The sequence below is a fragment of the Triturus cristatus genome, chromosome 5_1, assembly GCF_964204655.1.
Source record: "Triturus cristatus chromosome 5_1, aTriCri1.1, whole genome shotgun sequence".
In the NCBI taxonomy this organism is placed as follows: Eukaryota; Metazoa; Chordata; class Amphibia; order Caudata; family Salamandridae; genus Triturus; species Triturus cristatus.
Window position 1 is genome coordinate 462,502,307 of NC_140587.1, and position 14,659 is coordinate 462,516,965.

The following is a 14,659-nucleotide window of genomic DNA, read 5'->3' on the forward strand; positions in this document are numbered from 1 at the left end:
CTTGTGTGTATGAGCATGTGTTTAAGACTGCTAGTGTGCTTAAATGCGAACCTGGGTGTAGGCAGTTGTAGGTTGCCAGTTGTGAAGGTACCCCAATGTTTCTTGATAATGTTCCTGATTCTGATGGAGTCAGGTGTGTATGAGGTAACACAGGTTAGGGCCTCAGTGGGTTCTTTATGGTTAATTTCTAGCAGAGCCTCCCTATTGTTATTCCTCGCCCTTTTCATGGCAAGTGCAATGTTACGTGGCAGGTATTCTCGTTTCTTGAGGTTCTCTGCTAGGTTTGCAGCCTCAGTTTTGTAGTCTTCAACAAAGTTAAAGTTTCTCCTTATGTGGAAAAACTGACCAAAGGGTAGGTTTTCTTTGAGAGCTCAGGGATGGTGGCTACTAAACAACAAGAGGCTTTTGCTGTCAGTCGTTTTTTTGTACAAAGTAGTGTCCAATCGTCCTTCTGAGATTCTAATGTTGAGGTCGAGGAATGGAATATTGGACTCAAATATGGTGTTGGTGAACTTTAAGTATGGATTTAGAGTAATTAATCCATTGGCAGAACTTGTCACAGGTAGACCTATCCCCCTTCCAAAAGATTAGGATGTTGTCAATAAACCTTCTCCATAGTATAAGGTTGTCTATGTAAGGGTTGGTGGGGTTGAGGATCAACCTCTCTTCAAATGCAGCCATGTACAGGCATGTCACAATCAGCGCAAATATGCTGCCCATAGATGTACCCTGGGTCTGGTAGTAGAGTTGGTTTTTATACTCAAAGACATTTTCTGTGAGGGCCAATGTGGCAGATTGCATTATAAAGGAAACTGGTGTCTGGGAGTCCCAGTCCGCGGTGTTAAGTGTTACACTTTTTGGCCCCTCATAACCACGGCATCACACGGCAAGGAATAAAAGATCTCTGCCAACGAGCCCCTCATAGGGTGCACGTTGGGTATTGCGGCGCCGACCTGACGAGGAGCATGCCCTATGATGAAGCATGACACCCAGCTGGCTGGGTGTGTGTAGGCCCTAATTCCGAAAGGAGGGATTCCCCTTTCCCTCTTTTTCTTAAGGATAACCTGTCCCTTTTTCAGATCTCTCTTCCTTTTTCTCCCTCCATAGGAACTGCATACCTTTTTTAGTTTTGATCCTGGACAGATAACCTGCTGCTAGATTTCTTTTACCTGGCGAGTTGTCCACTTTAAAGTTGTATTCCACTAGTCCTTCCACCCACCTTTTTCTTCTGGTGTGAAGTTCTCTGTATTTTTACATGCAAACATCTGGACTAAAAGCCTGTCATCTGTCTTTACTGTGAACGGTAAGACCCACAGAAAGAATGTAAAATGGCTTATAGCCCATATACAGGCTAATGCCTCTTGTTCTATCACAGAGTAATACTTTTCAGCCCCTTTTCAGCATATGTGAGGCAAAAGCTATCACTTTTTCTTCTTCCTCAACCACGTGGGAGAGGACTGCGCCCGATCCCTTCAAGCTGGCATCCATAGTGGAAAAAACCTTTCTGGTAACATTAAAAAGTCCTAATGTTGGCATGAGGGCTATTTCACACTTTACTTTATTAACAGCCTCACATTAAGCGGACCAAATAAATTGAGCACCCTTCTTGAGCAATAGTCTTAACGGTTGCACCATGCTGGGAAAGTTACAAATTAATTTTGAATAATATTCTGAGAGCCTTAAGAATTTTCTAACTTGGTCTAGGTCGTATGGTGCAGGCACTTGAGATATGGCATTCAACATTTCCAATTTGGGGCAAATACCATCCCCAGAGATGGTGTGTCCTAAATAAGAGACTGTGGCAACTCTGAATCTGCAATGTGTCCATCTTGAGAATAATCCCCTTTTCCCTCAACCTGGATATTACTTCCTTGAGCACAGTATCATGACTTGATCTATCCTTGGTGTATACTAAAATATCATCCTTGAAGTGCATGACCAAATTAATCCCAGACAAAACCTGTTTCATCAACCTTATGAAGCAGGCAGGTTTGAGGCCGATCCAAAAGGCAGTCTAAGGAATCTAAAAGCTCCCAGAGGTGTGATGAAAGAGGTTAATGCCCTGGACTCCTCGTGGAGCATCACATGATAGTAGGCGGCTGATAGGTACAACACGCTAAACACCTATGCTCCTCCCAGCATCGCCAGTCCCTCATTAATATTCAATAGGGGTTGGCAGTTGATCCAGATACATTGGTTGAGGTCTCTCAGATCTACACACAACCTTATCTTGTTTCCACCATCCTTTGGAGCCAAAATGATGGGGGCCAACCATTCTGAGGATTCAATTGCCTCAACTTTTCCTAGACTAAGCAGTTTGTCTAATTCATCTTGTAAGGGTTTTAACATGAGATTTAGTACCCTTCTCACCTTATGTACTACTGGTTTGACTGTTGTCTTAAGGATGACTTTTGTGCTTTAACTCCTTCAATAGACCTAATTTGTCTTTAAAACATCATGGAACTCCTGTACAATGTTTCCATCCTCATTGCAATGTGACAGTTGTATAACCTGCACAGGTGAATTTGAATTTAAAGTGATTCCCAGGTCTCTCTGATTGCGCCAATCCAGAAGATTGTGCTCCCAATTTGCCATGTACACCTTGCCAATCGTTTCTCTGTCTTTAAATTTTATGGTCATAACAGTGTAACCTATGAGATTGGTTTTCTGCCCTTCATAGCATATGGGATTTATGTCTGGTGAGCTCAAGATGATGACCTCTTTCCCAAAAATCCTTTCCCAATTTTTATCACCTACTAATGTGAAATGTGACCCAGAGTCTTCTAAGATTGGCACAATCTTGTCACTAATAATAATATCACATTTAGGCATGACAACAGTATCATAATGAATATTCTCTGCACACCCTGTTACACAAACAGAATCTGCTACATGATACATATGGCCATGTCTGAACTGGGGTGGCAGAGTGGGCTAAAGAACGGTGATGGATCAAACCCAGATCTGTTGACTGGGTGTGAGTGTTTGATTGGTTCTGGTGCTCCGTCCATCACCAACCCCTTTTGTACCGCTTTGTTCGCCATAAGTTGGCAGGCTATGCTCAGACGTGAGTCCCTTGCTCACTTTGCCACTGGATTCAAGCAAGCCTGGCTGAAGACGGCTGAAATGCCAGAAACCGGTCCTAGGAAGCTTGTTTCCGGTCCAGGAAAGGCATGGCTTGGCAGTTCGGGCTGGACTGTTCCCATGAGGCACAGGGTCAGACTGATTTGCATATGGCCATGTCTGAACTGGGGTGGCAGAGTGGGCTAAAGAACGGTGATGGATCAAACCCAGATCTGTTGACTGGGTGTGAGTGTTTGATTGGTTCTGATGCTCCGTCCATCACCAACCCCTTTTGTACCGCTTTGTTCGCCATAAGTTGGCAGGGTATGCTCAGACGTGAGTCCCTTGCTCACTTTGCCACTGGATTCAAGCAAACCTGGCTGAAGATGGCTGAAATGCCAGAAACCGGTCCTAGGAAGCTTGTTTCCGGTCCAGGGAAGGCATGGCTTGGCAGTTCGGGCTGGACTGTTCCCATGAGGCACAGGGTCAGACTGATTTGCATATGGCCATGTCTGAACTGGGGTGGCAGAGTGGGCTAAAGAACGGTGATGGATCAAACCCAGATCTGTTGACTGGGTGTGAGTGTTTGATTGGTTCTGATGCTCCGTCCATCACCAACCCCTTTTGTACCGACATGTAGAATTGTATGCTGATGCATTTCAGGGTCAAACACAATACTGTTCACTTTACAAACACCTTTGCAAACATGAGCGAAACACTCCTTCTTTCCGTATTGGCATTTTGGCATATCAATTTGGATAATCTGACAAGTGGTTTGGGCTACCACACTTGTAACATTTAAATTTGGAGTCCTTACTTATCCCAGGGTTAGGTTTAGGCTTTTCAGTTTTAGCTGTCATTTTTTGTACTGCTCCAGCATAAATATCAAACTCACTACACTGACGATCTTCCTCAATTACCGCTGAAGGACTGAGACTTGTAACATTTGTAGCATTTGGTGTGTTGCGTATTTTTTTATCCCAACAGGAAGTATGTTCCGCACTTTCAACAATGTTAATGGCCTCCTTAAAGGAAGGCTTTTTGCTAGCAACATCTCCTGAACCTTGGGATCATTAGTGCACTGCACAAGTTGGTCTCAAATGAAGGAATCTGTCATATCAGTAAAGTCACTAGTTTGGGCCAGGGTCTTCAATGCTGCCACATAGTTCCCTACTCTTTTTTCTTTGGACTGCACCCTCTTAAAGAACTTGTGCTGTTCCATAACCAATTGTATACGTTACGTTGCCGGAACTGTGTTTGCTCAACAAAACAAGAACGGTGCCAATGCTGCACTTAACTCTAGTGAAGATTTATACCATGAACTGAATGAAACAGTTTCACTCTCAACCACTTTTTCTGTTGGCTTTAATCCAAAATATTTTCACATAATACATTTGTTTTTTCAATTTGCATGGATTCAATGTAACACTTATCGCATATCAAAATAGAAAAAGACAATACAACATTAATATCTACATTTACATATATTAAATTTTGCGACACCCCCACTTACATACAACAATCACTCATACACACTAAACAAACAAACTTATCAAACATACTCATAGACACTGTTCATGGCAAAGAAAATAATTCAATGTAGTGAATATACATAAGGCCATCAACAAATATCAATTGTCACAATTAAGATACACTGTATTCTCTTGTTTTAAACTGATTGGCCAAAAGCGAAGAAAGGTCTACGCGTTTCGAATCCCTTCGCATATAGGGATTCTCATCAGGACCAACACTATCTGAAACAAAACAGAGACAGAACTGAATTTTACTAAATGACCGAAAAACCATTGAGAGCCAAGCCGCACGCCTAATTCTGACGTCTTACCTGAAACTGGATGTATGCAGACAAGACTTTCACAATTAATTATAAAGCCATCCAATGACCTAGAAAAGTTGAAAAACGACAAGACTATTACCTCCAAGAGACAACCTTCTTACAGCCTCATGCATCAAGCCAAAATCAAGTCGGTAAAATACCGATTCGCTAATAACACCCGTTAGCGAGTAAATAAAACCTAATCCCAATGCATCAACCCAAATACAAAAATCGCTATTTAAGGAATCCTTAAATAGCGATTCCTTAAATTGCGATAGCATTTAAGGAATCCCAAATTGAGATTCCTTAAATGCAATGCATGAAAGTTAAAAAATTAGCGAATTCGCTAATGGGGGAGCAAATTACCATGAAGATGAACTGCATGGTAATTTGCTAAAAGTTTGAAAAATGCACTTTTGTGCATTTTTCAAAGTTTCATGTTGCGCACACACATGCCCTTAGAGCATGTGTGTGTGCAACATATGTGCACATATCAATTTCAGGGGTGCAATAGCGTGTCATTTTGACACCCTTGCACCCTTGAAATTGCATGAGCAATTTGCGAGAACCTACTGGTACTCGCAATTTGCTCATGCAATCTCCAATTCATTCCTATGGGCCTGGAGGCCCATAGTAATGATTGGGACGGCATTCCTTAATTGCTACTCGCAATTTGCTAGTCGCAATTAAGGAAAGTTAAGGAATCGCTATTTGAATAGCGATTCCTACATGCATAGCCTTTTGCTATTCCTTATTAGCGATTCCTTATTTTTCGCTAATAAGGAATCGCAAATGGCATTGTTGATGCATGTGCCCCTAAGTGAATAAACCCACTAAAGGGACAGTTTTACTTATCAGACCGTTGTAATGTCAGGAATATAGTTCTCACCTATGGCGTCAAAGTCTGGGATTGAGTATTGCTGCGTTCCCAATTCGGCAGTACCCAAGTCTTTTAGTTCAGGGGTTGACCTTTACAATTATTTGTGTAGAATTCTGGTGAAATAGAAAATATCAAAGGAACGCTTAACAAATCGTCCTCCTTGGCACGTATTGCATTCACGCTGATTATACGGCGCTACGCACAGCTGAGCTTCTTACCTAGAATCGATCAAGCAAGGTCATCAAAGCTCCTCCGTCCGAGCGTGTTGCGCCATTGTGATTAGCATGGAATTCACGTTACTCAGGCGTCTATTTGAATGCAGGCATTTCCGCATTAGTTGATTCATGGGAGCTGTAGTTTCAAAGATGGTTTTTTGCCGTTTTTTTCCCGGTTTACTAGTTGCAACACCAATCAGAATAAGAAAAACTTTAGGTAGGCGTGTAGTGTAATTTTTACTGGTGGTGGTGCGTCACTATTACATGGCGAAGACATAACCGCTCTTATTGATGATCATGGACGAGGCGTCAACATAGCAAGTGTTCATGGGAGTTGTAGTCTTGTTGATGTGTTTTTTAACACGATATATTGACAAAACTTTATTCAAGGAATGAAACAACATGATGTGTGAATCGATGCTAAGATCAGTACGTGTACAGACTTATGAGGCTTGGGATTTAAACAGGACATCGTTATGAAACGAGTGGCATGATAATTTACGAAGGACCAATAATATATGTCAGATAGGGGCATGCCGATGATATGGTGGCATGGTCCTGTGTTGGACACAAAGGTTGCGTCTACGTGAAGTTTATTCATTGATGTGGTCATGCAGACTCCATGCGATAATGTATATCAGATAAGAGCATGCCGATGATATAATGACATAGTCAAGTATTGAACACCCAGGTCGCGTCTGCGCGGAGTTTATTCCTTTATGTGGTAATACGGACTCAATACGATGTAATCCAGGGAAAAAAACTAGGAGCAATTATAGGTTGTAAATCTCAGAAATATCATTCAGGCCGTCGACCGACGTGTTAAATTTTATGATAAGCATTGCTTCCCTTTTTAATAGTTTGGTATCAAGGTCACCACCGCGGCAATCTTGTTCAACTTTTGAGATGATGGTCCATTTTACATCTTTCTCCGTATGATTGTTAAGATGCCAATGTTTAACCAGCGGGGCGTTTTGCACATTCTTGCGAATTCTGAATTTATGTTGCTGAATTCTAAGTCTCGTCTCCTGATTTGTTTTCCCAATGTACAATTTGTTACATGGACATAGGATTCCATACACCACGAAATTCGTTTTACAGTTGGAAAAGGTGTCATGTTTCCAATGGATACCCCTGTGGGTAAAGTGATTGCCTTCCATCGTTGACTCACAGCATACACACATTCCACATTTGTGATGACCTTGGATCGGTGGAAGATTCAAAAAACTTCTCATATTAGGACTTTTAGTTTTTGGAAGTGCAGCTCGTACTATCTGGTTGGCAATGCTTTTATCTTTCTTAAAAGCGAACAGCGGGGATTCTTTTAATGTAGTATCAAGATTTTTGACCAGGTGCCAATTTTGAGTAATGATCTTTTTAAACCAATTGGATGTGGGGCTGAAAGTGGAAACACAGACAATCCTGTCCATTTTAGATTTATCCTTCCTTTCCAAAAGTGCCTCTCGTGGGGTCCACCACGCTCGTTTGATTGCTTTTTTCAAAAGTTTTTTGGGGTACCCTCTGGTTAAAAGATTGGTTTTTAGTTTTTCCGCATGAAAAAAATATTCATCTTTGAATGAGCAATTTCGGCGGATTCGCAGAAATTGCCCATAGGGCAAATTATCCCTTAAACTGCGTGGGTGATTGCTTGTATAGTGTAAAGCTTTGTTTCTATCCGTTTTTTTCTTGTTAAGTGTAGTGACAAGGTGGCCCTCGCTTGGATAGGTCTCGACGTCCAAAAATGGCATTCTCAGTTTAGAATAGTTGAGACTGAATTTAATATCTGATGTTCTGTTATTTAGCCAATCCACAAAGGCTTGTAGTTGGTCTTCTTCTCCAGGCCAAGTCAGAAAAACATCGTCGATGTAACGGACCCAATTTCCAATATAAATTGAGAAAGGGTTGTTATTATGTACGAATCTGTCTTCGTATTTGGACATGTACAGGACTGCCAGCTCTGGGGCGAAAGGGCACCCCATTGCGACGCCTTTGGTCTGAAGGAAATAGTCGTCTTTGAAACTAAAGTAGATATTTTTTAGAGCGAAGGTGGCTAGTTCCATAATAAATTGTGTAGGAACCTTTTCAGGTTTAGGTCTGCTGTTAAGGAATGTTTCCAAGACCGCCAATCCTTCGTCTTGTGGTATCTCCGTGTACAGTGATGTCACGTCTAACGTGACAAGGAAGTGTACGTTTTCCCCAAATTCCATTGTGCTCAATTTAATGAAAAAATCTGTGGTGTCTTGTAAATATGATTTCACCTCTTGCATAAATGGTTTTAGAAAGAAATCAACAAATTTCGAAATAGGTTCAGTTAATGACTCGCAACCCGAGACTATCGGTCGTCCCGGGGGACAATTTTGATCTTTATGCACTTTTGGAACTACATAAAAGATTGGCGTGCGGGGGTGTTTATTTTTCAAAAACTCGTATTCTTTTTTACCTAAGAACCCTTGGTCGAATCCTTTTTGTACGTATCTGAAGGCCTCCTGGGATGATTCCTGCCCTCAAGTGTTCGATTAGAAAATGTCCGTGTAAGTCTGTCCGAATTTGTTTCTTTTTCAGTCTCATAAGTCTGTCAGATTCATTATTGATTTTAGCTGTTGAGCTCAAGGCGGCGGATGAGAACAATGGAGGGTCATTTATTAATTTCAATATATGTTCTTCACTGTATGCAAAAGTATCGCAATCTGACATAATTTTGATAAGTAAAAAGTGGGCAATATAACGCTACACAGCAGAAGTTACTCGACAACTTTCGAACGAACAGTGTTACAGAAAGATAGGGAAAGATCCAACATTTGAACTACAAGGCAAATTGTTCAATATTCTTCAAAAAGGATTCGACCAAGGGTTCTTAGGTAAAAAAGAATACGAGTTTTTGGAATAAAGGATTTCTTGGAAACATTCCTTAACAGCAGACCTAAACCTGAAAAGGTTCCTACACAATTTATTATGGAACTAGCCACCTTCGCTCTAAAAAATAACTACTTTAGTTTCAAAGACGAATATTTCCTTAAGACCAAAGGCGTCGCAATGGGGTGCCCTTTCGCCCCAGAGCTGGCAGTGCTGTACATGTCCAAATACGAAGACAGATTCGTACATAATAACAACCCTTTCTCAATTTATATTGGAAATTGGGTCCGTTACATCGACGATGTTTTTCTGACTTGGACTGGAGAAGCAGACCAACTACAAGCCTTTGTGGATTGGCTAAATAACAGAACATCAGATATTAAATTCAGTCTCAACTATTCTAAACTGAGAATGCCATTTTTAGACGTCGAGATCTATCCAAGCGAGGGCCACCTTGTCACTACACTTTACAAGAAAAAAACGGATAGAAACAAAGCTTTACACTATACAAGCAATCACCCACGCAGTTTAAGGGATAATTTGCCCTATGGGCAATTTCTGCGAATCCGCCGAAGTTGCTCATTCAAAGATGAATATTTTTTTCATGCGGAAAAACTAAAAACCAATCTTTTAACCAGAGGGTACCCCAAAAAACTTTTGAAAAAAGCAATCAAACGAGCGTGGTGGACCCCACGAGAGGCACTTTTGGAAAGGAAGGATAAATCTAAAATGGACAGGATTGTCTGTGTTTCCACTTTCAGCCCCACGTCCAATTGGTTTAAAAAGATCATTACTCAAAATTGGCACCTGGTCAAAAATCTTGACACTACATTAAAAGAATCCCCGCTGTTCGCTTTTAAGAAAGATAAAAGCATTGCCAACCAGATAGTACGAGCTGCACTACCAAAAACTAAAAGTCCTAATATGAGAAGTTTTTTTAATCTTCCACCGATCCAAGGTCACCACAAATGTGGAATGTGTGTATGCTGTGAGTCAACGATGGAAGGCAATCACTTTACCCACAGGGGTATCCATTGGAAACATGACACCTTTTCCAACTGTAAAACGAAATTTGTGGTGTATGGAATCCTATGTCCATGTAACAAATTGTACATTGGGAAAACAAATCAGGAGACGAGACTTAGAATTCAGCAACATAAATCCAGAATTCGCAAGAATGTGCAAAACGCCCCCCTGGTTAAACATTGGCATCTTAACAATCATACGGAGAAAGATGTAAAATGGACCATCATCTCAAAAGTTGAACAAGATAGGTGGTGGTGGTGACCTTGATACCAAACTATTAAAAAGGGAAGCAATGCTTATCATAAAATTTAACACGTCGGTCGACGGCCTGAATGATATTTCTGAGATTTACAACCTATAATTGCTCCTAGTTTTTTTCCCCTGGATTACATCGTATTGAGTCCGTATTACCACATAAAGGAATAAACTCCGCGCAGACGCGACCTGGGTGTTCAATACTTGACTATGTCATTATATCATTGGCATGCTCTTATCTGATATACATTATCGCATGGAGTTTGCATGACCACATCAATGAATAAACTTCGCGTAGACGCAACCTTTGTGTCCAACACAGGACCATGCCACCATATCATCGGCATGCCCCTATCTGACATATATTATTGGTCCTTCGTAAATTATCATGCCACTCGTTTCATAACGATGTCCTGTTTAAATCCCAAGCCTCATAAGTCTGTACACGTACTGATCTTAGCATCGATTCACACATCATGTTGTTTCATTCCTTGAATAAAGTTTTGTCAATATATCGTGTTAAAAATCACATCAACAAGACTACAACTCCCATGAACACTTGCTATGTTGACGCCTCGTCCATGATCATCAATAAGAGCGGTTATGTCTTCCTCATGTAATAGTGACGCAACACCACCAGTAAAAATTACACTACACGCCTACCTAAAGTGTTTCTTATTCTGATTGGTGTTGCAACTAGTAAACCGGGAAAAAAAATGGCAAAAAACCATCTTTGAAACTACAGCTCCCATGAATCAACTAATGCGGAAATGCCTGCATTCAAATAGACGCCTGAGTAACGTGAATTCCATGCTAATCACAATGGCGCCACACGCTCGGACGGAGGAGCTTTGATGACCTTGCTTGATCGATTCTAGGTAAGAAGCTCAGCTGTGCGTAACGCCGTATAATCAGCGTGAAAGCAATACGTGCCAAGGAGGACGATTTGTTAAGCGTTCCTTTGATATTTTCTATTTCACCAGAATTCTACACAAATAATTGTAAGGGTCAACCCCTGAACTAAAAGACTTGGGTACTGCCGAATTGGGAACGCAGCAATACTCAATCCCAGACTTTGACGCCATAGGTGAGAACTATATTCCTGACATTACAACGGTCTGATAAGTAAAACTGTCCCTTTAGTGGGTTTATTCACTAAGAAGGTTGTCTCTTGGAGGTAATAGTCTTGTCGTTTTTCAACTTTTGTAGGTCATTGGATGGCTTTATAATTAATTGTGAAAGTCTTGTCTGCATACATCCAGTTGCAGGTAAGACGTCAGAATTAGGCGTGCGGCTTGGCTCTCAATGGTTTTTGGGTCATTTAGTAAAATTCAGTTCTGTCTCTGTTTTGTTTCAGATAGTGTTGGTCCTGATGAGAATCCCTATATGCGAAGGGATTCGAAACGCGTAGACCTTTCTTCGCTTTTGGCCAATCAGTTTAAAACAAGAGAATACAGTGTATCTTAATTGTGACAATTGATATTTGTTGATGGCCTAATGTATATTCACTACATTGAATTATTTTCTTTGCCATGAACAGTGTCTATGAGTATGTTTGATAAGTTTGTTTGTTTAGTGTGTATGAGTGATTGTTGTATGTAAGTGGGGGTGTCGCAAAAATTAATATATGTAAATGTAGATATTAATGTTGTATTGTCTTTTTCTATTTTGATATGCGATAAGTGTTACATTGAATCCATGCAAATTGAAAAAACAAATGTATTATATGAAAATATTTTGGATTAAAGCCAACGGAAAAAGTGGTTGAGAGTGAAACTGTTTCATTCAGTTCATGGTATAATTCTTCACTAGAGTTAAGTGCAGCATTGGCACCGTTCTTGTTTTGTTGATCATATGTGGCTTGGCCTTGCTGCTATATAGCCAAAACCCGAGCTTGTTCTTCAGGAACTGTGTTTGCAACACAAGCACTGACACTTCATAGACATTTCCATTTTTTCCTTCACTGTGAAACACAGCTATAGGATCAAGGCTCTCGTAGATATTGCAACCCTCAATGCCCAGATTGTGAAGTAGGAATACCCGTTTCCTGGCCGGAGAGAATTCTCCCCCCCCCCCGCTCCCCTAACACCATCAGATAAGAGTCAAAGAGATGTTTCCATTTTTTACAGGGCAACAACTGTTCACCACGTTCTGACAAAAACTGAGGAGGTTGACTCATGCTGACTGCCATTCCTATCACTGAAGCTAAATTAACAAACTAATATAAGAACTCAAAATAATAAATCAACACAAGAAACTTAAATAATTAACCTCCCACTCAAAGCTCTTTATCCCACTGGTCCGTACCGAGAACGGATTGTGGCTTGCTGTGTTATCTTGTTAGCTTTTCCCTTTCCCTTATTGTCAGCAAGTGTGTACCTTTACCCTCATAAACTTCAATTGATTGAAGTTCACGTCACATCAGAACGTCCTATCAAAAACACAAGACACCTGTGTCCTAAAAATGCAGATGAAACCAAGTGTGATGCGAGTTCTCCACTGTTCCCGCACTTCTGAGGGTAAGCGCTCTAATGCGTATCCCATTGCGTACGTATTTCCTGCTTATTACATGTTCCTCGCTCTGTGCCGCTGCAGCGATCAAGTCCATTTTTCGTTCTGGATTCTGGCAATTATCTGTAGAAACAACGGGTCATGACAATTTCTAGGGCTTCTTTTCTAGAAATGAAAGCCGTTTTGCTGCCATCATCTGCAATACCCAGAGGAAACATAAGGAATCGCCATGAGGAAGGAACTCAAAAGCAATCGACCCAAAACCATAAAATAAAGCTGCAGAAGCTAAACTTATCACTAGAGGCTGGAAACAAGATCACATATTTTTCTTTTTTGGTTGACTACTATTGTATTCCTCTACGTAGCTGTATTAAATTAAAGACCATGTACACAGTTATTTGGGCATTCAGGAACAATATCACCTTTTCTAGGACATTTGCAGCATAAACTGCTGGAAAAAAGTATGCTCTTCAAATGACTTGGAAGATGAGTTGATTCATTGTCCATGGTCACAGGGTCGAATTACTTCCCATTTTCCAAGAGTAACTGAGATAAATCTGATTTTCAAGCATCCTCTAGAATCATGACATTTATGAAAATGAAATTCCATGCATAGCAATAGGTTACACAGGCTAATGCTATGAAGCCATCAATGAGAAGATGTGTATTCTTTGACAAATTGATCAATTCATGTGTTCTTGAAAGAATTGTTCTTGACATTTGTCATTGTCAGCTAACACTTTTCAGTGATTCAAAGTTGATGAGTAGCCTCTGTTTTTATGTAAAGGGGAAACCCTGGTGTACCTCTTCACATCAACATTCCTTTTTGAATTATGAATGATTTACCCAGATCTGCAAGAAACATAGAACAAGCTTGGGAAATGCCAATCCATCTCATTACATCGATGCTTCTTGAATTGCAACCACAAAGTTGTCTTCATGCTATTTGTCACTTGGTGTTGCTGATGCTCATACAATTAGGATGCAATAACTAGCAAAAGCAATAGTGTCCGTCACCCATCTTACAAAGGTATTTTGTATAATTCCTTAGTGATCGGATAACTTAATAGAGCAGGGATTAAAGAGGTTTTCCTCATTGTGCCAAGATTTACCAGGTTGTATCGGACAAACCATTTATGGCAGAAAAACCTCTGTGTGCAGTGCTTATCATGCATCTTGGAATCCAAACACAGGTGCACACCCTTCTTTGTGCCCAAACTGGGATGCATGCTACCTTTACACTGAGATGCCAAAGGTAATCTTAAAAAACAACACATTTTGTAAATTTATAGAGATATGTATGAGGATGTTTACATAATTCCAAAATATTTTAAATTAAAGGATAACACTGTGCATTGTTTTCCACATATATTTATTAAAATATTCTCTTTACCTTCGAAAGCAACTTACTTTGTATAAGTGTACTGCAGCAACAGCAGTGGATACTGAGTTGAAGAAAATATTGTGTTCTGATTCTAAGCCACTGTAATGCATTGCTTTAATTTGGGATGCTACAAAACACAAGATATGATTAAAACACTCAACTTTGAAATTATTAAGCCAATTAGAAACATTTTCCATCTGAAATGTACTAACCTTTACAGCCTACAAGTAGTACAGTCACACCTCTGTTTGTGAAATCTGTGTAAATCTGAATAAATAAATGTCTTTATTAAATATGTGATGAAGCTTTTTAGACTAGTGCACAATTATAAGGGCATTCTAAACCAGTGCTACTTAGAGTACATGCATTTTGAAACATTTTACTTAGACTAGCTTTATTTGTGTTACATTTAAAGTTAACTCAAGCATAAAACAAAACTAACATTTTGCAGTAATCCCAACCCATTTGGTTAAATCCATCTTCAGCTACTGAATCTACATTTAATGCCCAATCCAGACTAATCTTAATGATGATGCTTCTCCCTTAGCCCATACCTAGTATAATATTAGGGCAATGATTACTACTATTAAGAAAAGTAATAAGATGATGAAGAATAAAAAGTGGAAAGAAAGAAAATA

General features: G+C 40.2%; 1 protein-coding gene across 9 annotated transcripts in view; it reads right to left on the reverse strand.

Annotated features, from left to right (window-relative positions):
* Window positions 1-14,659, reverse strand: part of SLC26A7 (solute carrier family 26 member 7) — a 566,650-nt gene that overhangs the window by 10,886 nt on the left and 541,105 nt on the right. For 6 of the 9 annotated variants that reach the window (XM_085605292.1, XM_085605290.1, XM_085605294.1 and 3 more), the window contains 2 exons: window positions 14,234-14,288; window positions 14,048-14,148 (listed from right to left, as the gene is read on the reverse strand). In XM_085605292.1, the coding sequence (XP_085461418.1) occupies window positions 14,048-14,148; window positions 14,234-14,288 (156 nt within the window). The remainder of the gene's footprint in view (window positions 1-14,047; window positions 14,149-14,233; window positions 14,289-14,659) is intronic. The other 3 variants (XR_014961520.1, XR_014961519.1, XR_014961518.1) reach the window with 1 other exon arrangement.